At 44.2% G+C, this 26,380-nt stretch overlaps 1 protein-coding gene across 3 annotated transcripts in view; it reads right to left on the reverse strand.

Moving 5' to 3' along the window:
* Window positions 1-5,795: 5,795 nt before the first annotated feature.
* Window positions 5,796-26,380, reverse strand: part of LOC306808398 (vascular endothelial growth factor receptor kdr-like) — a 127,559-nt gene continuing 106,974 nt past the window's right edge. For 2 of the 3 annotated variants that reach the window (XM_079318967.1, XM_079318966.1), the window contains exons 25-30: window positions 21,933-22,032; window positions 20,889-20,994; window positions 19,696-19,820; window positions 19,389-19,467; window positions 16,816-16,910; window positions 5,796-10,466 (exon numbers count right to left, since the gene is read on the reverse strand). In XM_079318967.1, the coding sequence (XP_079175093.1) occupies window positions 10,262-10,466; window positions 16,816-16,910; window positions 19,389-19,467; window positions 19,696-19,820; window positions 20,889-20,994; window positions 21,933-22,032 (710 nt within the window). In that variant the 3' untranslated portion in view covers window positions 5,796-10,261. The remainder of the gene's footprint in view (window positions 10,467-16,815; window positions 16,911-19,388; window positions 19,468-19,695; window positions 19,821-20,888; window positions 20,995-21,932; window positions 22,033-26,380) is intronic. The other variant, XM_079318968.1, reaches the window with a different exon arrangement.

Genomic DNA, 26,380 nt, shown 5'->3' on the forward strand with positions numbered 1-26,380 from the left:
GTGGTGACCCCTCCCTCTGTTTGGGGCACTCTGCATGAAAACAGGAAAGGAGGGAATTTCTGAAGGATAGATTGTGCCCTGGGTCTGAGGGAATCAATGATGTGACCGTGCACTAATCCAGATATCACTGCAGCTATGTTTGGCAAAATTTATTAATGTCACAGCACTGAGATCCTGCTGGCCCTGAGTGGATTTTCCACCTTCCAAGAGTTCTTATTTTCCCTTTTCAGGTTTTTTCCCATTGTATCAGGTTGGAGTAGGGCAGCAGGAACAGGGCTTTACTGACAAACTACTTATGAAGTAGTTGCTGTTTAAGCCCATTAAAATATTGCTCTTTACTGAATGGGGTTAAACCAGAAAAACAGACAGGGGTTAGTCTTTCTGAAATAAAATTCCTGGCAACTATGTACTAAATGAACTCTTAATAAATAGATTATTGATAATTGTGTCACCCTTGGGATAATGTTAGGAGGAGGGAATTATTGAGCATGATTTAGGGCAACATCACATTACATTTTTTTTCTTTAGAGAGCTGTGATCTGTTGGAGTCTGGAGAAAATTTCTGCCCATATTTTGGAGGCAAAATTTGTTTTTGAGTTCATCTGGAGTCTGATTTTCTCTTTGCCAGCTGGGAATTTTCTTTCTTCCCATTAGTGGGATGAATGTTGGCTCCCAGAGACACAGAGCTGTGAGGTCACTACTTCTCAGTGGCTCTTTAAGGAGGTTTGATGCAAGATCTGGCCCAGTAAAATGCAGGTCTTTGCTCCCAGAGCAGAGAGAAGCAATGCACTATGGCCAGCTCTAGAGCATCACTTGAACAACAGCAACTTTTTTCTCCTCACTTCCTGCCTTTTAGTTCTTGGAGGGAAATAATGGTCCAAATGTGAAGAAGAAGAAAGAAGAGGAAGAAAGAAGAAGAAGAAGAAGAAGAAGAAGAAGAAGAAGAAGAAGAAGAAGAAGAAGAAGAAGAAGAAGAAGAAGAAGAAGAAGAAGAAGAAGAAGAAGAAGAAGAAGACAATCGCACTTTCCTTTGCAACCTGTTGGCACTTCCCATTTATTACAACATCCTAAAGGCATCTGGGATCTCACAGATTCAAAGATTAACATCAAGGCCAAAGAGTGTTTCATCAGCACAGAGGAAAATCTCATTCAGCAGAGGAGGGATGCTGAGTCAATAGGTATCAGTGTCTGAGCTGGCCCTGAGTCATCCTGACAGCAGGAGGAATTGCTGCTGTAACCTCCAGAGCAGTTTGGATTCAGAAACAATCCATCAGCCAGGCAAGGAGTCATTTGTGACAGCCAGATTTGGATGCAGCTCCTTCAGTGCTCGGGGAGATGAGGGCTTGGCTCCACTCCACCCCCTGTCCTTCCTCATGGAGCTGTAAATTCGTGTTGCACTTTGATCTTGACATTCAGGAGGGGCTTTGGTGCTTGTTTCAGAGGTTTTGAGGGAAGAGGGGAATGCAATCTTGTCCATCCCAGATGTTCCAGCAGACAACATGAAGGAACCCATTACCTTGATCCCCCACATTGCTGCCTCTCACCCCCTTCCACCTGCTCTCCTTGCCTTACCCTGCCTGTCTCTGTGCTTCTGCTCCCTGCTAAGATGCCTTGTGACACTCTAGCTCGGGGCATAAACAGTGCAGGGCTGGCTTTGAAAAATATACATGAATAAAAGGTCAAAACTCTCCCAGAAAATAATAAAGTTCTTGGTTGGTTGTTGTTTTGGTTTTTTTTTCCTGTTGTTTTGGTTTGGGTTTTTTAATGCATAGTTATGAAAAACAACTTAACCTTTGGGATTTTGAGGAATTCACTGTGACAATGGTCCAGTTTAAAAATAACAATTGCTGCTCCAAGATGAGTGTCCAGAGATGCCAGGTTTGTTCTGTTGGCCCTGAGGATCACTGGGTATGTAATCCTAGCTTTAAAAAGTCCTGCTAATATTGTTCCTCCTGGAAGGGCAGAAGGCACAGCTCCACTTAGGGGAGTTCCAGGGATGAGTTTTCTTTAGTGGGAAAACAAGGACTTCATTATGCTCCTGGGCTCTTTGATCCTGCCTGCTGCCAGGCTTGAATTTTTCTTTCATAATGTTACAGGGGAAGAAAGGAAGACAAGAGGGAAAAGCCAGAAATTACAAAGTTTTCACTGTAATAGCTATGAGCACAAAAAATCGTGGTAAAAGGAGAAACACTCCTTGTGTGTGACTCAGACAAGGATCAGTGTGGTATTGACAGGAGCTTGGGCCTCTTTCCCCCACATGACACAGAGAAAAATTCCTGCTACATCTGCAAAGGAGAAGACTCAGGTTTTAAAAAACTTTCTGTAATGATTTCAGGAATTTTATTTGATTTTGGAGACTTGACTTTCCAGAGGATCATGGCATTATGAAATTTTTCCCTGAAAGAGATTTGGGGAAGTGGACAGCTCACAATTAATAGAGTAGCTAATGTCTAATATCTCTGTTTAGGTGTGATAAATGCATCAGTTCTGTCAGGAGAAAACACTGAGTGCTGTTTGTTAAATGACAAGTGAAGCAGAGGAGCAGGAGGAAAAAGCAAAAGGCACAAGAGTATCTATGAAGCTGTGAGATAAAATTGCCTGGGAGTTTTCCTAGAAAAGCCAACTTAGGCTTGTCTTTACACAAGAAGAAAGTAACTTGTTGTATTTTGCTCTGTGAGACCAGTGTTGCCACATCTTCTGTTTGGATGCAGACAAAAAGTCATTAATTATTAGCAGACTCCACTTTCCAGGATTCCCAGAGCTCTGCTGAGGGTCCAGGTGAGTCACCAGCCCCATCTCGAGTGTTTGGAAAGACCAGGCCTGTGAGGTTTGGGGTTATCCTGCAGATTTACTGCCTGCTAGGATGAAACAATGACTCAGACTTGGCTGCTGGAATATTTAGTCTGGAAGGCACCTCAAGAATTCCAAACTTGAGCAAATGTGTCACAGAGAGAGTTTAGTCCTTCTCAAGTTCAAGATTTGTCCTCAGTGAATGTCATAAGGTCCCTGATGCCGCTCAATATTTGAAAGAGTATTTTTTGCTTTTGTTTGGATGGGTCAAATCACTGAATGAAATCACTGAACACTAAACCATCTGTGGAGCTGCAATTTGCCCTAAAATTAAAGAGATGGGGTTAATCCTCAACATCCTTATCATGGATTTGGCCAAGAACACCCTGTGGACATCCATTCCTGCCCTTTCCTACCCTGGGTTATAAGGATTACTCATTTTTCACAGGTTCCCATTTCAACCAAAGCTCCCTCCATGTGCTCACGGGCCTGGGAATGTCTGACAGAATAACTCCATCTCTTAATCTCCTCTGTGGTCAGGTCACACTCTGATGAAAAATCTCTGGCCCCAGAAGGTGAACATCTTAAAACTCAGAGGAAAGATTTCTGCTTTACTGGGTGTTATTTCTGCTGAGTGAAGAAGAGGCTGGGATCAGCCCCAGGGATTATGTGGATCACATACTCAGGGTAAGCATCATGAGGGACAAACTCACAGCAAGATTATGGGAGCTCTCCTCATTTCTTTTATTATCCTGACATTTGATACTATGACAGTTCAGTCCTGTTACTTCTTGGGAGCCACAGCCCTCTCTGAAAGGCTCCTTGAGGAAATCTGGACCAGGAGTATTTAGAATTTATGTTACTCTGCCCTTGTGGTTGGTGCAGATGTGAAGTAAAGTCCTGCAGAGAGGAGAGGAGCAGACAGGTCTCACTTTGTGCCTCATGGAGGGAGGTGAAGTGAACTGCACAGCTGTGATTTCTGAGATTCAGCTCTACTTCCTGAGCCCCTGGAGGAGTTTAGACAGAGCAGTTTCTCCTCTCAGAGCTTTAATGAATCTCATCAGGCTGTAGGAACAGCTGCCACTCATCACTGATGGTGCTGGTTATTTTGTGGTCCTTGCAGGGCTTCTTCCACTCTGCACACAGAGCCAGCTCATCCCAGCACAGCCAGCACTGGGGACATTCTGTGTGCCACCATGCACTGGCCGTGGAATGTGTGCTGGGAGCCTCTGGAATCTTTATTGAAAGATTCTGACACAACATTATCAGCTACTGCTCATGGCCTCAGTGTGTCCAAAGCACTTAAAATGAACAGCATTTTCTACTCTTTCTAAACCTTTGCACTTTATACACCCTCTCAAGTTAAGTCTGATTAGGGGAGGAAGGAAAAAGGACCTGATGGAAATCAGTTGGATTTTCTTCTCAGCTTTCTAATGTCAGCACCACCAAATCTGTCTATCTTAATCCTAAATCTTTCTCTTGCTAGTCTCTATTTTCTCCTGGGATTCTTATCACCCAAAGCCACCAAGCTTCGATACTTTAGGCTGAGATTGTCTGACCTGGCCTCTTTATATGCTGCTGCTATAAAAACAAAAATCTTTTCCATCCCATCCAGCAAAAGTAAAGGATGGAGAAGTTACATCCCCAGGCCGAGACCTATGAGCAAAGCTTCCATTTCTGCATTCCCAAAACTGTCCTTTCCCCCCAAATTCTTGCTGTAGCAAGGTCCCTTCCACAAGTGTAACTTAAGCTGGGTGTGATTAATAATTCACATTTGGTGCTAAAAGCAAATCAGAGTTAATTTTGTATATTTTGCTTCCCGTGTTTAATCCGTCGGTTTCTGTGGCTCGCCGTGACTCATGCCTTACATAAGGAACTAAAACATTCTTTAGTTTACAGAGAAGAATGTTCCTGCTCATTATGGGGATGAAAGGAGATTGCTGCATTTCAAATGACATGTATAATTTAGACACTTATTTCTAGGACTGTTTGGAACAGGGAATGAAGAGAAACTAAAATGTTTGAAGTGACTTGAGTGCTTCATAGTTTTTAATGTCACTGGCAAAATACACAGCCTGATAACTTTTAAGGCTGCTAATGGAAGAATGGCTCTGAAACTCTAAGACACATTTTTTTTTTTTTTAACTTTCCTAATACCAGTATTTATTTTAAGCCATGAATAGAAACTGGTATTTGTCACTATGTAAAAAACCCAAAAAACAACACTTTTTTTTTTTTTTTTTTTTTTTTTTCCTGGTAGTTACCTGCTGTGGTACCAAAGTGAAAAGAGGAATGGGAATGGTATTCCAGAAAAACCATCCAGCTGTGAGGAAAATAGCAGCAGATCTGCTGCATTTGGATGGAGCTGGGAGATTTTTTCCCCTTGGCATTCTAAATGTTAAATTTTCTCTACAAATGGAGAGCATGGAATATTCTGGATTTCAACAGAGTTTATTCAAAAGAGAATTCAGTAACACACTGAGAAGTATTTGTTTAACGGTGTTCTTTTTAGAATATTATGGCAAGCCAAATCCAACAGGATCTCTGGAATTTTCAGGCTGAACAAGCCCCAGATCCCTCAAAGTTCTGCAGATTGTCTTTGCAGATTTCTGTCCTGTCACACTTTGGTGACCACAGGCTGTCCTTAGAAGGCAGAATTGTGATTCTCTCTTCTCTCTCAGCCCCATTTATTGAGATGATTTAGAAGTAACCAGACACAAAGTCTGTGTTCCATGGGCTGTTCTTGGCAGCAGCTGGTTTGGTGCATTTCTCCAGCAAATTGCCCTTTTTTTTTCAGAGGTCTGTGAATCTTTTAAGCAAACTGCAGTGGGCAGTTCCCTCTGAGCAGAGTGGCAACCTCTGTCCTAACTTTGGAATCCCCTGTAGAAATTTGGATGAGATCTATGCCTTGCAAAAATCTCTCAAAACTGTTGCATTATTTATTTTTATTCTGCTTTAAGGACAACGCTTTTCAAACCAAGAGATGACACAAAGGAGCTCTGGGCTGTATAAATATAGAATCTTTTTATTTTTTTTGGTTAATAGATACAGTACAATTTTTGACTACATAAGAAAGCATTGTTTTCAGTGCATACATTCCTCAGACAGACAGGAACACGGCAGACAAACATTCCTTGGTGGTTTGAACATGGCACTTGGTTTATTTCTGCAAGTCCCAAGTTCCTGGCTTTTCCCAGTTTTCCTTAGTTTATTTCTGTAGGTCCCAAGTTAATTGTTTTTCCCCAGTTTTCAGTGGCTGCTTTGACAACTCAAGGTCCAAGGAAAAATGAATTGAGTGCTACTGCTCAGTGCATCCCACATTGCTCTCCCTGCAACCCTTGTGGTCCCAACTGACCCAGGCCAGCAAGTTTCCCATTCTTTGTTCCCAAAAGTGGAAATAACAATGTCAAACAAACCACCCAGTGCTTGGGACCAACACCTCCACAGTCCCCTGTACACTGCCTGACTCCAGAGAGGGCCAAATCCCAAACTCCACCCTGAATTTTACTTGTGTAAAATGGTGCTGGTGCCATGACTTTGGCAAATTTTTTCTGTTCATTTGTGGTTTAGTAAAAACCCAGGAAAATGGATCCCAGTGTTTGGCCATTATATTTCAGGAAGGAAAAAAATAATTATTGCTGCCTTTTGTGTTTTTTGTTCACTGTATGATAAGGAAAAAACCCTCTAGGCTGATCTGTGAGTGTGATATTGGTCATGAGCAATTCCTGTGTTCAGGGAAATCTGATAATGCTTATCTTGCTCTGTAGTTATTTGCTTGCAAACAGGTCCTGTTGTGTCCTTTGGTGCTGGTGGGATTTTGGGATCTGCAGCCCAGAGCTGTGTTCATTGCAGCAGTCAGGGGGTTTGTTTGACATCATTACTCAGACTTTGGGTTTTATCTGACATCCTTGGTATCCCAAGCAGATACTTGAGGTGCATCTTGCTGGGGATCCCCTTCTTGTGGGGATAACTTGGGAGAACCTTAGAGAAACCTCATTGTTTGAGGAAAGGACTCTGGGAAGGATCAGATTCACACAGTCGCCAGCCTTCATTTTGCTCCAGACACCAACATTGAAAAATCAGTAGATTAAAAAGCTTCTCCCATTCAGGGAAGGACACAAAGAGACTTCCTGACAAACTAATACAAACTGGTTTTGCTTGGCTATATATTGAGGATTTAATGTGAAAATCTCACTTAAGATTATCTAGTTCAGCCTCTGCAAGCACAGAATAAACAGCAGTGAAATGATCCTATACCTGATCCTATGGAAAAGGCAGAGCAAAGCAACCCAAAGAGACTGGGAGAGCAAATTACAAGAAACAGATGAAAAGTAGAGAAAAAAGAAGATTGTTACCACCACCAGCCTGAACAAGAACATGCAGGTGAAGACACTTGGACACCCAGGTGGGAGGTGATTGTTGGAGAAGAAATAAGACAGTCCCATGGAGAGCTCTGAGCTCCTTTGCTCAGATTCTCTGGGCTTCCAGAAGGAGTGAGCACCATCAAAGGAAACAAAGGTACATGTTAGTACAGATCCCACTGAGCTCAGGTTAGAGAAAGCAGCTGGCAGACAAGAGTTGAGTAAGAATCCCTGAGAAGTCTGAAAAAATAACAAACATCACATCATTTAAACAATTTACCCCTTCTGATCCTCTAGCCAATCCACCAGCCTCCAATTAAAACCCAGGCAGTGGAAATCCCTCACCTTTAACACGAGCTGCACGTGGTGACACTTCCAGGAATGAGATAAACCTGCCAAATTCCTCCAGATTCCTGTTTCCTAACTGAAACTAAAAATTGTGGAAAACAAGTGAGAGGCAGAGACACTCCCAGCCAAGAGAGCTGCTGTGCCATGGCACTACTGGGCCACTGTAAACTGAGCCTGGCCTGCAAGCATTAGTGAAATGTTTAGTACAATACTTAACTCTGTTACATCTGGGTATTTCTTCCCCTTTGGACTAAAATGTTACAAATTTTACCATATAAATGAATGACTATATTTGTTGCTACAGGGTACACTATATACATGGTTGGAAGAAGAGAACAATAATTAAATTAAGGGAGGTGAGAGAAGGACAAACAAAATATTAGTAAATAAAATAGAATATGTTCAATAATACTTTTCAGGCAATACTTTTGCTTGTTACATTTACTATAAAGAGGATAAAATCTTTCACTCATTAACATTGGAAACAGCTGCCCAAACATCCATCAGTCCCTTCCATCCCATTCAAAACACAGAGCACACGTGCAGGTTTGTTCCTGCATTGCAAAGTTCCTAAGTGAAGGTTTTTCAATGCTGTTTTCTCACCCTCCACATTTCCAGCTGAGGCCATCAAGAGCAGAGCCACACACACTCTCTGCACCTTCTTTACCTTTGCCTCATCAATAATTTATTTCCACAAGAACTGATTGATTACTTGATCAGAGCTATAGATAGCTAATAGTGTTTGATGAAAAACCAATCCAATGAGCTTCCTGGGGCTCATCACAATTCTTTCCCAGTAGTTTCCTCTCTTCTATGACCAGCTCTAGTTAATACATAGGGACTAAAATACAAAGCAGTGCAAAATGACCCTAAAGCAACTACAGCCCACACCTATCTAGCAGGTGCACTATGAGCAGGGGGCTCTGGAGGGACTGCAGGTGATTAATGAGTGACTCTGAAATCAAGGAGAAGAAGCAGTGCAGCTCCCCAGAGCCCATCCTTCAGATGCTTGAGAGTTCACAGTTAACATGGTGTGGGGTTTGGAGATTTGTTTTCCCCTTTGATAATTCCTGAGGCTTGTTTGTGATTCCTTCAGCATAGCCCACTGCAAGCACTCATGCAGAAAACTTCCTTCATGCTGCCAGGGTGTGCAGCTGTCTTTGCCAAGGTAACATCATCGTTGTGCAAGGCTTGGCTTTCATCCCCCTCTAGTCTGAATCATGGAGAAAAATTATTTTTTCTTCTCTTTTTTTTCTGCTGCTGAAGAAGTCAAATGAAGGAAAGGAAAGGGTTGTGCAGAGCTTGGAGGAGCTGCACAGGGAGCCATTTATGGATCAGTTTGTAACTTAGGAGGTCACAGCCCTGCTGTTAGTCAACATCTTGCTCATCCTGGATTTTTCTCCTTGCAACCTGGAGACCTTTCCCTTCCTAAATTTTAAAGCCAACTCTCATTGTTAGAGAGCATATGAAAGGCTAAGGATTATTTACTGATTTGTGAGGTTGCTGTGATGATGCACAAGGCACACCTCTAATAGTCCCTGCCAGAGAGGGACAGGGCCAAACCCACTGGGAATGTCTCACATTCCAAAATTTGTGATCCTTTCAGTCAGCTTTGAATTACCTTGAACCCAGGAAGGGTTTTGCAAATGATACCAGTATTTACCTTGGCAAGACAGATAAATGTGTGTCACATGAGCTTGCAGCTTAACAGGGAGAATATCCCCAGGGTTAAACCCTTGGGCATCCACCACAGAATCCAGAGGAAATGCTTTTTTTTTGTTTTGTTTTGTGTGTTGTTTTAGTAAATAGCCTGTGTGCAGAAAGGAAACATAGAAATGCTGCTGCCCTGCTGGTGCCTCAAGGGTGTTGAGTTTTTGTGCAACTCTCGTGCTGGTAATGAGAGTTTCCTGCACATTCACACGAATGTGTGTGTGTGTGTGAGCTGGGAAATTCTGATTGAGTTGGGAAGTTTCTTACTTAAGGCAGTGATTTTGCCTTGCAACCATTACAGATGCATCTCCAGCAAGGTTTCCTATTGCATGTCTGCAGAACAAACTGCTGTTTGAACAAGGGGAAAGCCCAGGGCATCAGATTTAAGCACACTGTGTGCCCTCCAGGCCCAAAAGAGCAGGCACACGAGCACTAGCAGCTTGCTCTGGGCAGTGCCATCTTTAGGAGTGTATCCTCTGGGCCGTGGGAATTATTAAATCCAAATTGCAACCAAAACAGCTTGGAATGCAAAATATTTCAGAAATATTTACAGGAGGTGAAATCCTGAGTTAGGAAGGGTGTTTCAGTTTCAGCTTTTCTCCAAGCCCAAACCATTCATCTGCTGTTTCCAACATATCCCTTCCAGCACGAACAGAACCCTTCCATCCCTGCAGGATGTGTCAGGAACAGCAGATTGGATCTGGTGCTCCCAACCAGCTTAGCACAGCCCTCATGGAGTGAAATGGGAATGCAGGAACCTGTGGATCTGTGCCAAAGAACAGCCCCAGGCAGGGGAAGAAGTGGCAGCAGCTCAGGGTTACAGCTCCTGCTAGGACCCTGACAGACAGAATGTTATTAATTCACTGCAGATCTTGCAATAGGCCTTTAAAGAGAAGAGAGAAGATGCTCTTAAATTCCTTCTAACCACATCTGAGATGTGCCAGAAGAAACAGGTGAAGCATTATCCCAGCAGAATTCCCTTCTGTGTGAGCCAGGCTCCCTGGGGCACAGGAGAAGCAAGGCTGAGGTGCAGCCAGTGCTGGGGGCACTGGTTAAACTGGGGGGGCTGAGTAGTGGATGACAGAGTTGTAATCTGGAGGGGGGCTGTGGCACTCCAGGTTGGGATCCATGGGGAGCAGGACAGAGTCCTCCAGGGGGAAGTCCATGGTGTCCTCCTCCACCTGCACTGCTGGCTGGTACTTGACAGTCTCGTGCTCACACAGGATGGATTCCTTGCTCCTGCTGACAGCTCTCCTCCTGTTGGAACAACCATCAGGATTATCCACCCTGGCTCCTTAATTAATGGCCAAAATGATTTCCTTCAGCAGTAAATACATAAAAATATCAATTTACCTTTATGGCACCCTGTAAGACAGTGATATTTCCCTAACTGGATGAAGGAACGGAGAGGTATTTTAGATAACTCTGTGTTTTAAAAGTAGATTTAGGAGTGATTCCTGCTCTGCTGCCCTGTCCTTTCAGCTCACCACATTTCAGTGCACTACAGATCTCTTACTTGTAAAGACACCTGTCCTATTACACAGTAATATCCTTCCTCATTGTTCTGACACAGGTCAGTAAAAATTTGACTTTTCTGAAAGCAGAACTGAAGGCTATGACTTTTCTTGAAGCATAATAAGGGATGAAATACTGAATAATCTCTGACAGACTCTAATTTAAACTGATACTGAAAGGAAGAGTGTGTGCTGAACAGGCTCTGGCAGTGCAGGGCAAAATCCCTTTTATATTCCCCAGCTTTTTTAACACTCCTGACCCAGGGCTGGTGGAGGGCAGTGCTTTGCAGAATTCCAGCTGCTTTTGTCTCCTGCCTTCCCTCCTTCCAGGTGATGGAAGGTGGGACAGAGCAACTTTTAGCCTCAGGGTTAAAAGCAGGAGAACCCTGAGAAGATTTGTGTCACAAGGTGATCTCGAGGAACAGCAAGGGTTGTGGAGAACTCAAAAATTTTTTTCTGACATAGGCTACCTTAAAAATGTTCTGTCAACCTTGGTTTCTGAGCAGTTCATTGCAAGAGGCCTGGATAATTGCTCAAGTCTCAGCTTAGAACAATTTGAATGTGCCTGGGAGAATTAAAAATCAGGCAGTGCCCAGACACTTCATGTGTGTACTTTATATGTGTTTAAAGTAGCATCAAGTTACATTTTAATGACCCTAAACCAAATCTGAATAGTCAACAGTTCATCAAATAATTGTAGAATTCATTACATTCATTTTATTGGCACTTCTGCAGTGCTTCCAGTCCTCACAGCTGCTCATTTGCTCACTGGGGTGCTTTAGGAAGAAAGCAGAGCCAGTTCCTGTTCCAGTTTTGGGAACAAACCAGCAGCCAGGAGCCAGACACAGTAACTGGAGGGAGGGCAGCAAAAGCCATGAATAGGAAAACAACAGATCCAGGACAGGAACTGTGTGTTTGTGATGTTTTTGGGATGGTCCAGCAGAGAGAGCAGGTTGGGTGGCCACACACAGCTCCTTTCAGCTGGAGAGGGCAAATCTGCCCTGCTGGGTTCTGCTGCTGGGACTTCACAAGTTGTGTTCTCCTGCCTCTGAATCTGGAACCTGTCAAAAGCTTCAGGTTTCCCACAAGCTGCAGATGTTGCCACTGGCTGACAGAACTAATGTCAATATAAAAAATCAATGAATTAACATTTTTGCAGGTTCAGGAAGGATCCCAGGTGTTCAGAGCACTGGCTGGAGTGGAACACTGGTCTCTGCTCAGTGCACAGCCCCAGGAACAGCCTCAGGCTCCATCTGTGAATTACCCACCCTGCAGCTCTCTGCTGTGCTGATGTTCAGTACATCAGTCATGAAGCTCTTGTGCAGCCAAATTCAGACACAACACTCAGCTGCAGCTCTCATCAGCTACACTGGGACATGGGCTGATTGATTTAGGGTCTGATTTCAGTGTGCTGGGCTGGTTTTCCATGCAGGTTTGGATCCACAGCTTTGGGAAGTCAGCCTGAGCTGTAAGAGCCAGCCCACCATGTCTAGGATGAGCTTGGGTTCTATGATTGCTGCAGAGTTTAGAGAACAAAGCTGCTGTTTCTGGGCATTGAAACCAAACCTGTGGAGTGGCAGAGCAGAAATTCCAAAATAAATAGTAACCCTGAGAGCTTCAGCAAAAAATGCAGCACCCTCTGCTTTCACAACTAAGTTTTCTTCATTGTCCAGAAACAGGAGTGGAAACTCCTTAATATCCTACAGATTTGGCAGCTGTCCATTCTCTACACACACAGTTTTTCTGCAGATAAACTTCACTGACACCAGCAATGCAACCACAACTGTGCCTCACTGTTTGTTTATGGAATTCTTGTTGCTCAGTTCCACTGACTCATCTCAGACAATTCCATGGTTGCTCTGGCTTCCAGTTTGCCAGGTATTAAAGCTGTCACTGGAGACAGGGAGAAGCTTGAGAGTATCTGTTTAATTTGTTTATTGTGTAAGTATTTATATTTTATTGTATAAGTATTTTATTGTATAAGTGTTTAGTTTAACCCCCAGCCTGCAGATTTCAGTTGGAATTCAGCTCAATGCCCACTGACCCAAATCTGGCACAAATTGCAGTGCCCACCCTGAGCCACCCTGGGGGCACAGCCTGAGTATTAAGTAACTTTCCACAAACTTTTAGTTTTCTGAAGGTGCCAAAGTTGTTTAGAAGATACCACAGAGGATAATCCTGCAGTAGCTTCAAGGCCTGAGTGACCTACTGAGGCTTTTTCTTCCTACTGTACAAACCAAAAATTTTGGAGTTACAAAAATACTGAAACCATCAAAGAGTTGGGAAGCCATTAGTGGAGCTGTTTGTTTTATGTGAGAGGGAGCCAGTTTCTGTTAATCTAAATTTTGTGGTCAATGACTTGAAGAGGACTGTGGAGATGGCTGCAGGAAAACCACCCTGAGCAGGGAGGGATTCCAGCCCCAAGGGCAGCAGCTCCTACTGCCCTGCAGTAAGAAATCCAAGCATTTTGCTCTCAGTAGGAAAAACTAATGGATTTTTCTGTCCATGTAGGAAACCTGGCTGTGTTCAGAAGCTGTATTTAGAGAAAGATGAGAAATTGGGCTGATTGCTGCCAAGTAGAGCAGTTTGTCTCATGACTTCAGCTCCTAATAACATGTAGGAGCTTCAGGGCTTTGTAGGAGCTTTCAAAGGTGTTTAATGAGGCTCTGAGTAAGAGTGGGGTTTTTTTTTAATTTTAATTTTTCTGCAATTAAAGAAATAAAAGGGTTATTTTTTTCCTTCTGGTAACTATGACTGATTCACAGTTTGCTTGAATACATTTTCAACTGAGTGCTGTGCAGGAGGAATTTCATCCAGGGTTCCCCTCTGGCAGCACCAGTGCATCAACATTCTGCTGGCAAGGACAACTCAAGGGCTTGGGCTCAGGAATTCATTGTTTGGAAGCATTTTCAATAGAAAGTGCAGGTAATAAAGTTTTCCCAGCCACCCTCGTGTCCCCTCACATGTGTGGCCAAGCTGCTCAGCTGTCCCTGTCCAAAAGCAGTGGGATGGAAAACACTGCAGCCAAATCTCACAATTCTCCTTCTAGTCCTTGCTACTGTAAGCACTGTGCATAATCCTTGAACAAAAAGTGGTTTACATAACTGCTGAGCAGCTACTCATTCCAAGTTCTGGTTTGGAGAGCTCAGGTCAGGCAATAGTGCAAGGTGCTGCATGACACAACAATAAATGTATTTATTATTTCTGAGCTCCATTCTGCCCTGGAGCAAACATGTTTCCATGCCTCGTTTCTCTGAGGAGGTGAGCAAGGATTCCAGCCCAATCCTGGCTGTATTTTTGTTGTGTTCTTTGTGTTTGGACATGAATCCCTGCTGTTCCTGAGCAAAATCCATCATTTCAGTGCTCCTGCCTTGCCTTAGGCCCAGCTTGTTTTGGCAAAGGCAGAGCCCTCAGTGATGGGATGTGGGTGCAGCATTCAGAGCCTCAGCTGAGCTGTGGGTCTGGGCCAGAACCAGATCAGGGATTTCTGAGCCACAGGGGATAATTGGGTTTGGGGGAGAAGGGGAAGAGCTGGGGGAGGACAACTGAGCAGATACCAAACCTTTTGTCATCTTAAACAATAACTTGATTATAGAGTCTCTAGGAGGATTTTAAAGCAGTGCTTGTCAGTAGCCTGATAATATTATGAGATGGAACCTGACACCAGAGTCATCCCATCATCAAATCCCTCTGTGCTTCCCTGAATGCTGATTCCAGTGCTGTTATCCCAGTCAATCTTTCCATCTCTCACTGCAGCAGCTGCTGTGACTTTCTACTTCAGCAGCATAAAATACTCAGAACTTTGCTGCTCTATTTTAGCAGCAGGAAAAGCTCAGACCTGCTTAGTCCAGCCTAACAGTGAACCCAGGCCCAGAGTATCAGATTCATCCCCAATAAACTCTTGACACTGACACTCCATGGTGTGTGCTGTTGGCAAATTTTAAACTCAACAGAGGAATGAATGCAGGATAAATAAACAGTGAGATTTTGGCAAAAATAATAAATGTAGCCACCCTGGTTTAGAAAACATGCTAAGCCTTTGAACAGTTTTGTTTTAGAAAAGAAAGACTTTGAAAAGGATCCAGGGTAAATGTTTTTGATAGTGAGAGATACACAATTAACAAGGGTGACTTTATCTCCTCTGTTAAATCCACTTCTGACCCCTCTAGATTATTCCACAGGCTTTGGAGCCTTGTTTGTCCACTTATCAGTGCAGGAGCACCCAGGGGTGTCCTGTCCTCAAACCAGAGGGCTTTGGGGTGCTCTGCCCTTTGAAGCTGCTCTTTGTGCCAATGAGGGTCTGCAAGATTAAAAAAAAAAAAAAAAAAAAAAAAAAAAAGGCAGCTGGCAAAAAAAAGTTTTCTCAGCTGGAGTGAAACACCCAGGGAAGGATGTGGCCAAGGGAAGGCACAGGGCTGTGGGTGCCAGGGCATGGGGAACATGAGAGGTTTCAGACTCACAGGAGAAAGCCCAGAAGGGGCAGAGGGGAAACCTTGCTGTGCCAAATCTTTATGCAAACAGGAGAAATGCAGCAGGGAAAAGCTGTCAGGGGTGAGTGACAGAAACCCTCAGAGGGATAAATCCCACCAGGGAGGCTGCTGTGTGTGGACTGTGTCAATGTGACATCATGCAGAAAAGAGGTGAATCAGCCCAGGTAAAGCACCACAGTAATGCAGCTCCTGACATTTGAGCTCCTGTTTCTGGAGCTGCTGCCATTTGGTCTCCATAGCAATGGATGGTGCTGGCAGGAATGCTCTGGGTGTGGGTAGGGGATAAAAACATGGGAATGGATCAGGATCTCTGCTAATCCCACCAATCCAGCCCTGGGACACTGCCACAGGCAAAATTCTGCTGGGCAACAGCATTCCTGGGGCCACACTCTCACCCAGTACAGCCCATAGCTTCTGCTGCTCCTGTTAGTGCTGTCCACCTTTCCTTAGGAAATCTTCTCCCTTTTCCTCCTCTCCATTTTCCTCTTCTTCTCCCTTTTCCTTCTCTCCTTCTCCCATTTCCTCCTCTCCTCCCTTTTCCTCTCCTTCTCTCTTTTCCTTCTCTCCTTCTCCCTTTTCCTCCTCTCCTTCTCCCTTTTCCTCTGCTTCTCCCTTTTCCTCCTTTTCTGCCTTCAAACATGATGTAGAACGAGCAACTGCTCTGCTGGGAAAGGTCATGGAGTTCTTCAGTACAGAGAAAACTCAAACAAATCTCAGTAGATTTCAGAGAAAACTCCAGGCAAGTAGTAATTAGCTTAATTAACTGAATAGACAAGGAATTATTTGCTACATAATAATTTATTTTTAAATATTTTGGGCAGCTATTCTTTGCAATTCCACATGTTGACTTTGAATCAGTAAAATGTTGTTAGGAAGGTGAAATTTTTCACTCCTGGGTCACCTCTGCTTGTGTGGTTGTTAATGAAATGCAAAGAACTGTGAGCAAAAAGCTAAAAATCTACTTTTAATCTTCTGTATTGCACTATGAGTGGATAAACATACAGCAAACCCTGTGCCAGCCTCTGTTTGTAACCAGGTGTGAACAACACAGCCCAGAGATCACAGAGCTGGTGGGGTTTGGGGAATTCTCTGCAGCTCTGTGTCAGAGTGATGAGACAGCAAATGCAGCAATCAGGGCTCTGGTAAAGGCACTGCTTTCAGTACTTGGACTGCTCTTTACTGTGCACAAGCATTTTGAGTTTACTCACATCCCATGAGCTGCAAAGATGCCACTCCTTCTGTCTGAGTTAAATATACACACTGGTGCAATTACAAATGTCAGTTTTTGATTAATGAATCAAGTTCTTCAGACTTTGCTCCATCCCTGTGAGAGAACACTGGGGAGGCAGTGAGCAAACAGCTGAATTAGACCTCTATATTCTCATTTTTCCTCCTCTCATTTCCCACTTGCAGAATCTGCTGCCCCTTGATCTTAAAACACATCACCAAGCTTTTCTGGTTATGGGGCTGAAATTCATCTCCTCTAAGCTTGCCTGGATATCCACAGGTTTCCTTTTGGCAGCAGAAACAGAACTGCAAATTTCAAAATAATTTCTCTGAAAGCAAGAACTGTCTGAAAAAGGAATCCCCCAGAGTACTCACGCCAGAGCCATGATCCCATAGGGCCAGGAACGGATTTCCAACCTCTTGGGGCTTTTTATCTCCTCTGAGGTCAGCACCATCCCACTGTCAGACTCCTGAGGAGCAAAAGGAAAGGAACATCAGGGATATCTGGAACCTGGGACTGCTGCAGGAGCCACCAATCCTTCAGGATATTCTTTTATCAAGGCCTGTGTTACCAATTTTTATCCAATGTTCCAAATAATGCTGCTCTGGAGCTTGGGAATGTTCCCCTTGTTTTTGTGACATTAAAGTTTTTGATCTGCATTTCCAAAGAGAACCCTTAAAATGAACGTATCAAAAAATAATTTGACATTTTCAAATTTGAAACTGGTATTAAGCATGACATATGGGCACCACGTAGTAGGATAGCTGAGATATGAATAGACTGAGATTCATAAAGAATATATCCAATAATTCTGGCTGGGCTCCTCCAAGGAAAAACTCCTGAAATACCCACTGGAAACACACAATTAGAAACACTGGGGTTTGAAGGAAGTGGAAGTTCAGCAGCATTTTGTAAATGCAAGTGGTTTGTAAAGATAAATGGCCCTGGCCTTTATGGATTTTTTATGAGCTGTCCAACAAAACTGTCTTGATTAAAGTTGGGGTTGTAATTCTGCTGCACTTAAAGCTGAGTCTCGAGTCTGCAGTTAAACTTTGTGCTAATTTTGTACAAGTACACAGACATCACAGCCCTCATTTTAAGTAATTCCATAATATGAAATGCTCTGGGTGTTTCTTTGCACTTGAATTTTTTTTGATGTTGGAAAGTTGCACATCTGTGCATTTGTCAGAACCAAGACAGCAAAAACCTTCAACATAGAAGAGAAATTCTACTTAGTCTTATTTTACCTGTCAAACTGATCAAGATATAAAAAATAATCTCATCAAACAATAAATAACAAGAAAAAGCCTTTTTATACACGCTCTGGACATCTATCAGTCGTTAATAAGATCAGTTTATAAGCAATTTTATAAAGTGAAATCCTGAATTAATGAGGTCTGTCAAACCCTCAGTAAAACCCAGCTTGTCTCTGGATTTTGTCTTGGCTGTTTCCCCTTCACACACATGCTCCAGGAACAGTTTATCTGGGGGCTGCTCTCATTTTGCTTACAGAATCTCCAGAGACTGCAGATAATGGCACAATGGCAGGAAGGTGTGGTGGAGTACTCAGAGCTCTTTGAAATAATGACCTAATGACTATTCAGGGTTGATTATTAACAAAACTTCAATAACCAAAGTACACTTGCTTTGTCCAAAAGCAGATCACACACTGATTTAAAAGATTCTTATTGAAACATCACTTTTATTTCTGATTTTTTGATGTATTATCACCCTTTTTGGGAACTTTTCCCCCCTTGTGCAAAGGCTTATTTGAAAATGCCACAAACAGGGAGCTCCTGGGCAGGTAATGCTCCTGCTGGCAGCAATAATCTCTGGAGTCTGCATTGATTGAGCAAATGTCTTTGTGTGATTCACAGGGACAGATTTCATCCTGCAAGAGGGAAGATGCAGGACCCAGGGAAGTTTCTAAGCCTTCTAATCCCTGAGATGCATGGATAAAGAGGCAGAAATTCCATTTGGGAGAACACAAGGCAATAATGGGCCTCAGTTTGTGCTCAGCAGAGAGCAAATGAGAAATTGGCTGTGTTTGTCAAGGACATGAAATATTTCCAGGACAAGCTGGAGCCTTGAGCCTTCCCAAGGAAGGAGGAATGGATCTGTCCAAGAGGAGTCTCAGCTGGAGCCTTTGCTGCTCCTCAGCTCCTGGGGCTGCCCCTCCTGTGTCAGGAGGATTCCTGAGGGATTCAGGCTTGCTCCCTAAACTTTGATCCACCTGGAGCATTTGTGCATGGCAAAGGTCCCTCCTTAGGGACACAGGAGGTGGGGACAGCACATGGAGCTGCCTGGACCACAGAGGGAATTCAGGAGTTGCTCTTAGGGATTTTTTAAAATAAGAAAATCTAGCACATAATTTCAGAGGAAGCCAACAAGCAGAATCCTCATTCTGTAACTAAACAAGTCTTTGTTTTCCCCCTGGGGGAGAATTAAACCCTTTAACTCTCTCCCATCCTGCAATGACATTAAACTGGCAATAAATACATTCAGCTTCAGGGAGGAAAATCCAGGGTTAAAGCCCTTTGTGTGAATCTTGTTCTTGTCTGCCCAGAACTGAACACCTTCACCCCCACCAAGTGATTGGCTGTCTTGGCCAGCCAGAATGTGTTCTGGACACATTTCCCTCAAAGAGTTTCATTTCAACAAGCTGCCACTTCCTTATGGTAAAAAAACATCTTGAAATATGTAATATAAAGCCCCTAAGCCTGATCAAAGCCAAGGCAATCAAATGTGAGCTTCTCTTTAAATTATTTGTTAAGAGAAATGCAGATCCCTCTTTGGTGTCACACAGCCCTGAGTGTGAGATGCCAGAGCCAAATCTGCCAGATTTAAAGTTCTCTCCTACCAAACAGATTCCAAAAGCTCTAATGAGCATTTCTGGTGCTGAGTGATCTGTGAACCTGCTGGGGAAGGATGCAGTCACCTCTCTTACCTCATGCATCACTTTCTCCTTCTCCACTGGCACCTCATCAAATGTCTTCACACTCAGGGGTCTCTTCTTGCTGTTGTTGCTGGAAGCAGAAAGTCGAGAGGTCAGCAGAAATCCCAGGCAGACGCTGCAGCAGCTCTGCTCAGTTCCATCCTCACACAGCCCAGTTTCCTGGATCACTTCTCTTTTGTCACCTCTTGGATCTAATAACCAACCCCTGACACTGTCTGATTCTTTCACCAGCCATGTTAAGGGAGGACAGCAGACAGTGAAATGTTCCTTCCCCCCACCCTGTATCTGCTTTCCTCACCCAGTTTCCACTGCACTCCAGCGATTCACTCCACTGTTCAAGTTTTCTTCCACAGGGCAGGTTTTGGGGTTGGATTCTCCATCTGGACACAAGGTGATGTTCAGTGGAATGTAGTCTTTGCCATCCTATGAAATGAATAACAGAAAAGAGCACAAAGCTGGTAAAGTTCATTTTGTGCTGCATCTCAGGTGTGAGAGGTTTTTCTGTCCTACAGAACTTTGATGAGAAATGACTAAATTGTGTTTTAACTCAACTGTGATGTTTGTTCAAGGTGATTATCATGTTCCTCACACCCTGGGGAAGTTATGGAAGTTAAATGAACACTTCATCCAGGAATTACTGTGCAGGCTTTGTGAGGAAATTGGGGCACTTTGGGAACCTGGGATGTGGGATGGCTGCACATGGGCTTGGATATTGCAGTCCTGGCCAGGAGCAGTGGCCCAGGTACAGACTGCTGGGTTTTGTTCAACTTCAGGAGCTTGGGAAGAGCCAGGCCTTAAAATGGGAGCCTGAGAGGATTTAATTTCTTGTCCTTCCCAGGAAATGGTAATGAGCTCTGCATTGTCATTACCCCCTGAAGCAATCCTCAGGAATGACTCTGCCTTTAGCTCCTGAAACTATTTGTCCAAATTTCCCTGTGCTTCTTTTTGTTTTTAATTTTGAGAAGCAGTTAAGTGCCCTATTCCCTTATCATGATTTTTATGTCTCCTCAATTTACTTTGGTTATAGAATCAAACTCCCAAGCTCTTCATATTGCAGACTGGGCCCTCTTCAACACAGCTCCACTAAATTTGTTTACAAACAGGAAGGAACTGCAGGAGAGTGTTTGATTTCTTCTTCAATTAAATTGACAATTGCATAACAGATCTGCTTGTTTTTACTAAAGAAGAAAACAACTGGTTTAACTATTATGAAATTAATCCTGATATATCTGACTTTCTGTGCTTTGAGCTGCATAATTGTAGAGCTCCCAGGAGCACTGGTGAACATAAACTTGGAAATGAGAGACAAAGAGGTGGAGAACATCAAAACTAAAGTTAACATTTGAGTAGTTAACATTGTCCTTACTCATCCCAGCAGGCATTTTCCTAGTGAGCTGTGCTAGGAAGTGAAATCTCCTATTGGTGTTAAATAACCTCCACCTCTGCACAGGCAGACATGAGTTGATTGCAGATGTGCATTTGCTGCTGTACCTGCTGCACGTTGGCCTGCAGGAGATCCCCCAGGCGCTCCACGAGCTCGGTGAATGTCGGCCTCTCCGTGGGGTCCCCGTGCCAGCAGTCCAGCATGGTCTGGTAGCTGGAGAAAAAAATCCAGGCATTAGGAATGGGAAAGGATGGGAGGTCCTCTTCCACACTGTTTCAGTCCACTGCTGCTTGGCTTGGACAGTGTTGGGTTGGATTCTGTCCCCATCTGCTGCAGTTGGGTGTGGCAGTGCCCCTGATCTCCTGGCACATATTATCTGTTAATGGGCCATCTTTAAACCAGCTGGGCAATCATCTTTATCTTCCCACAGCCCATCCTCCCTCCAGCAAATATCTCCTGTTCATGGCCACTGAGTTCCAGTGCATGACTGATAAAATTCCATCATCCCACTGGGAGATGCTCCAGCCAGGGGAGGAGACAAGCCTTTCCTACCCAGAGAAAAACTCAGATTTTGGACACCAAGGTACCTTCTTTCCACTGGATTCCAGAGAAAAACCAGACCCTTCCACATCATGCCTGCACCTTCAGAGGAAACTGCACCTTCTCCAGGAGCACTGCTCCAGCTGAACCACATCTGCCACTGCAGGAGGATGCAGCCACCATGGAATGGGACTGCTGCCACCACCCTGACTGACTGACGGGTGTCAGCTTGGATTCTGACTCTGGCAGGGTTTGGGATTGTTCTGTGTAATACTGCATTTCTATTTTAATTTTCCTAGTAAAGAACTGTTATTCGTAATTCCCATATCTTTTCCTGAGAGCCCCTTAATTTCAAAATTATAATTTTGGAGGGAGGGGGGTTTACATTCTCCATTTCAAAGAGAGGCTCCTGCCTTTATTGGCAGACACCTGTCCATCACACCAGCAAAGGTCAGGCTGACTTGGGTTGTCCTTAGTCTGTGGTGTCATACACCCAAAATATACTCAGTCACAGCTTTACTGAAAATAAAATACTCAGCCGTGGTCTCCTTCCCCTCCCCACTTAAACATAATCTCATTTTTGAGGGGAATCAGCCCCCAGCAGCTCTTACACTTCGGGAGTGGAATATTCTGGAGATCTCATGCGCGTCCCCTCCTTGAGCCGGCGGCAGAAATCCTCATCGATCTGCACTCCAGGGTAAGGAGAGGCACCTGGGGTGAAAGCAGAGGGTATGAGGGTGGCACAGTCCCTGTGTGCAGCCCAGGGAACAGGGCATCTCTGCTGAGCACTCCAGGTTACCCAGCCTGGCAGTAACAGGAGCTCAGGTGAAGCAGCTGCACTCACTCACAATCTACAGTTTCTGTTACAGACTCACTCTGTCTTCAGAGATTTCAATCACTCTGTCTCTGCATTTGTCATACAGTCATGGCCACTCCAAGGTAAAATAGGGCAGAGGAGAAATAAACTTTATTAATTTAAGACTTTAAATATCTCTTGGTCAGTGGCAGAAAAGTTCCAGCTAATTCCATGACTTACTGGGTGCTTTCCAAACTGTTACCCTGCACAGAGTGGACACACACAGAGTGAGTAATTCCTGCTCATCCTTCATTGCCTTAGAACCCCTGTGAGTAAGTGCAGAGGGGGCTGTGGGCACCTGGCTCCTGCCAAGGACCACGAGAACCTTGGTTCAGTCTCATGTGTGGAATTGCTCCTCTCCTGGTTCACCTACTGGATATCCATTATCCTACAGGGAAAACCCCCTTGACAGTGGGAGCTGTTCCTTCCAGCTTTTCAGCCTTGTTTTCTTTCCTGGCTGTGTGTTCAATGCTGTTTGTGCCACTCAAGTGTTGGCTGAGCCTGGCAGGACAGCTGGTGGCAGCTGGAATTGCTTTGCAGAGGTTGAATGCTGGGAAGGGCTGGGAGCTTTGTGTTAAACCCCACAAAAGTTTAGGAGAGTGCTCTGGTATCTGAATAATCACAGGTGAAATTCAGGAGGAGGCTGAAGTTTGAAATGTTACTGAACCTACTGTGGACAAAACAAAAAAGTTTGTGACTTCCCTCCCTCCCCCTAAGCAAAGGCTTCCTGTGCAGCACAACTCTTGTCTTGGACATTTTGGCATCCCAGAGGCTGGATGATGAATTTGGAAACAATTTAATAAAGTCTTAACATAGGAGATTGAATGGAATCTGTATCCAGCCCTCGAGGAATCTGTGTATGATTTACTGTCTATAACATTCCTGCATATTTCCTGCAATTTTGCCCCCATTTGGAAACACCACCATGTGCTGTGCACTTGGGGGCACAACAAGAACAGCAGAAATCTTTTGGATAAAGCACTGAAGAAGGGTCCAAAATGTGGCTGCTTCCAGAATTATCCTGCTCTGTGAACCTGACTGCCCAGTGGGCAGAACCCAGAACCCAAGGTCCCAGCAGTGCCTGAGAAGGAATCTCAGCTCAAATGTGCTCCCAGGACACCCAGAGCCCAGGGATGCTTATCCACAGCACTGCTGAATTCCCTGGATGTGCAAGCACAGGGCTGACAGTGTTTCCTGGAGTTATGTAAACTGGAGATAGGCAGCACCATCATTTCTGCTTTATATCCAGATTTTCCTTCCCAATCTTGCCCTTGGCCTGTCATTATTCTCAGAATAACATGGGAATTAACTGCTCAGCTCATGGATGGAGAATTCCACTTGCTCTCACAATCTGAGCTCTCTCTCTCTCTGGTTACATCAGGGATCAGATCAACTGCAAGAGGTTGGTGAGAGCAAACAGAGGATAACAGTGATAGGACAGGGAGAAATGAGACAAACAGAAAGAAGGGACACTCAGATTAAATATCAGGATGAAACATTTTACTGGGGGGTGGTGAGGCCCTAGCACAGGCTGCCCAGAGAAGCTGGGGATGCCCCAACCCTAGCAGTGTTGAAAACCAGGCTGGACAAAGCCTTGAGCAACCTGGTTTAGTAGGAGGTGCCCAGCCCATGGCAGGAGGGGTTAGAACTAGATCACCTTGAAGATCCATTCCAAACTCTGAGCATTCTGTGAGTCTATGATTCATTTTTGACTCCAGGAGTTTATATTTTGGCCAGTGCTGGCCTCCTACCAGCTGGAGGCAGCTCAGATGATAAAAGCAAGGAGCTCTCCCTTTCCCACTTCCACTCAACACTATCTTTATCTGGACTATGGGATAAGTCTGATAACTTGGGTTTGGAATGCTGAGACAGCCTGGGAGAAATGTAGGTTGGAACATATGGTGTAAGGCCTGCACAGGATGTTTTCCTCAGGGGAAATCTCCTTCAAAATGCTCAAAGATGTGGCATGCATTGGATATGGGAGCCCTCTTTTGATCTTGGTATTATTTTAGTGGGATAATGAGATGCTGATGTTACTACCAGGCACTGCTTGTTTACATAATTATCTCTGATTGCTTTTGGAACAGTGCACATTGAAATTCCAGGAGACACCGACATTCTGCACCATTAGTGATTCCAGGATGTGTTAAACACTGCTGGCACTACCTGACACAAGGTGTGCTGACCCCATTTGAATAATTTAAAGCTCATTGCAAACTCAGCCTCAGATGGAAATTAATATTCCCTCAAGTCCTGTGTATCACCAAAGCAGATCCAGGCAGATCCTTTCTGCAGGCCTTCACTCAGCTTCTGACCCTGCAAGGACACAAACTACAATCTGCATTTTCCTAATCAGTATTTTTCCCTTTTTTAGAGGGTGCTCAGTCTGTGGGACCCAGTGAGAGCAGCAGCTGTAAATGGGATCCAAAACACACCCTATGACAACGACAAATAACTTCCATCCCGTGGCTCTCAACGATGTGTAAAACTTTTATATGACAGAATTCAATCAGTGACACAAATCCTTAATTAAATATTTATCATTTGAGCTGCAGATGTGAGCAGTGCCAAACCACAGGCATGCCTGGATGAGCTGGATGAAAAACCTTCTCAGAGAAAATGACTGTTTTTGAGGCTGTGCCACCAATTGAAAAAGCAGTTTGTGATCTACGTCACAGGCAGGGCAGAGGCTGCTGCACGGGTGGCAGCCCCTGCAGCCATCTGGGAGGTTCCAAATTCAGAAGGGGACAGTGCCAAGAAAAGGGCTAAAAGAACCCAGATGAAATGGGTTTTTAGAAATAGATTAAAATAGAGGTGAATTTCACTGATTGGATTTTAATTTCTGTTAGTGTTCAGTATGGAAGGCCATCTGTTAAATTCTGTCAAGGCCTTTGGGAGTGAATCAAAATTTGTTCCTGTAGTGCCCCTTGGATTCATCAGCATTCCACTCCTTTGGTTCCCAGTGGAACTCAGTCCCCTGAGTGTGGCTCTAGATGCTGATGCTAAAGCATCTTCCTGAATAATCTGATAAAACCAGGACATTCCTGGTGCTTCTGCAGCTTTGCCTTTCTGTGCTGTTTCTAAACCTGCAGCAGGTGATGCTGTTACAGGGCTCACCCCAAAAGAGCAACATCCAAATAAACAGGGATGAGCCCAGGGAAAGCAGGAGCTGCCACTTGGTTCAACCACTAGAGTGTGAACTTTGTGCTTGGTGTGCTGATGTGGAGCAGGGAAAAGACTTGGACTGAGAGCAGGTTATGATTTTGCAGCCAGCCCTAAGTAAAGATTAGGATAGAAGCAGCTCCAGACTTTGCATTTGCACTTGGCATCTTGAGCCCAATCATTAATTTCAACTGATCCATGAACTAAAGATAGAAGGAGATTAGAGTTTGCTTTAAAATCCAGCAGCTTAAGTTGACAATGCTTCTTGTTTTCTTTTGTCTGCAAATGCTGATTAAAAAGCCAGAGCTGACATTCCTAAATTCCCTCAGGAAAACAAATCTTGCCACTCTGCAAGGAGAATCTGAGAGCAGCACAGTCCAAGAGTCTGTAGGGCTGCTTGTCTAAGTTTCACAGCTTTATCTGCTGGACAGTAACCAGAGCTCAGCAAGGCTGAGATTTCCAACAGCACCCTGGGATGAAATCTCGAGTACATAAAGAACATCATTATTATTCTTTTAGGAATGTTGTGGCTTGCAAATGATGCAGCCACAAGAGCCCATGTAGGCTGAGCCCAGCACTGGCCCTTACACCAACCCTACAGCAGCTGCTGCTAGGAGATTTTTCTTACCTAGAAAATCTTAGATTTTGTGGGGTGGATGATCAAGATGGGATAAAACATGGTGTGGCCTTATGTTCCACAGGTGCATCCCTGCAGCTCTGGGGCTCCCTGAAGCAGGAATGGTTTGACAGGAAACTTCTTCATGGCTCTCCAAGAAATCTCCCACCCCCCCAGCAGCAGAGGCTTGCATTTCCTCTCTGAGCTCTGTTCCAGTGGGTACAAATCTTAGGTCCAGGATTTTTGATTTTTGATCCCCCTCCCTCGTGTTTTCATGTCCTTTGTCAGGTGGAGTTGTCACTGAAATTTGCTTTATTTTACACCTGATCTGCACTGTGCACTTGTCCTCAGTGAAACAGAAGCACTGCCCCACATGATCACCTTTTGTTAAAGGCTTTTCTTAGCCAAGCAGCCATAAATTATGG

Source organism: Erithacus rubecula (genome assembly GCF_903797595.1).
Source record: "Erithacus rubecula genome assembly, chromosome: 15".
Classification (NCBI taxonomy): domain Eukaryota; kingdom Metazoa; phylum Chordata; class Aves; order Passeriformes; family Muscicapidae; genus Erithacus; species Erithacus rubecula.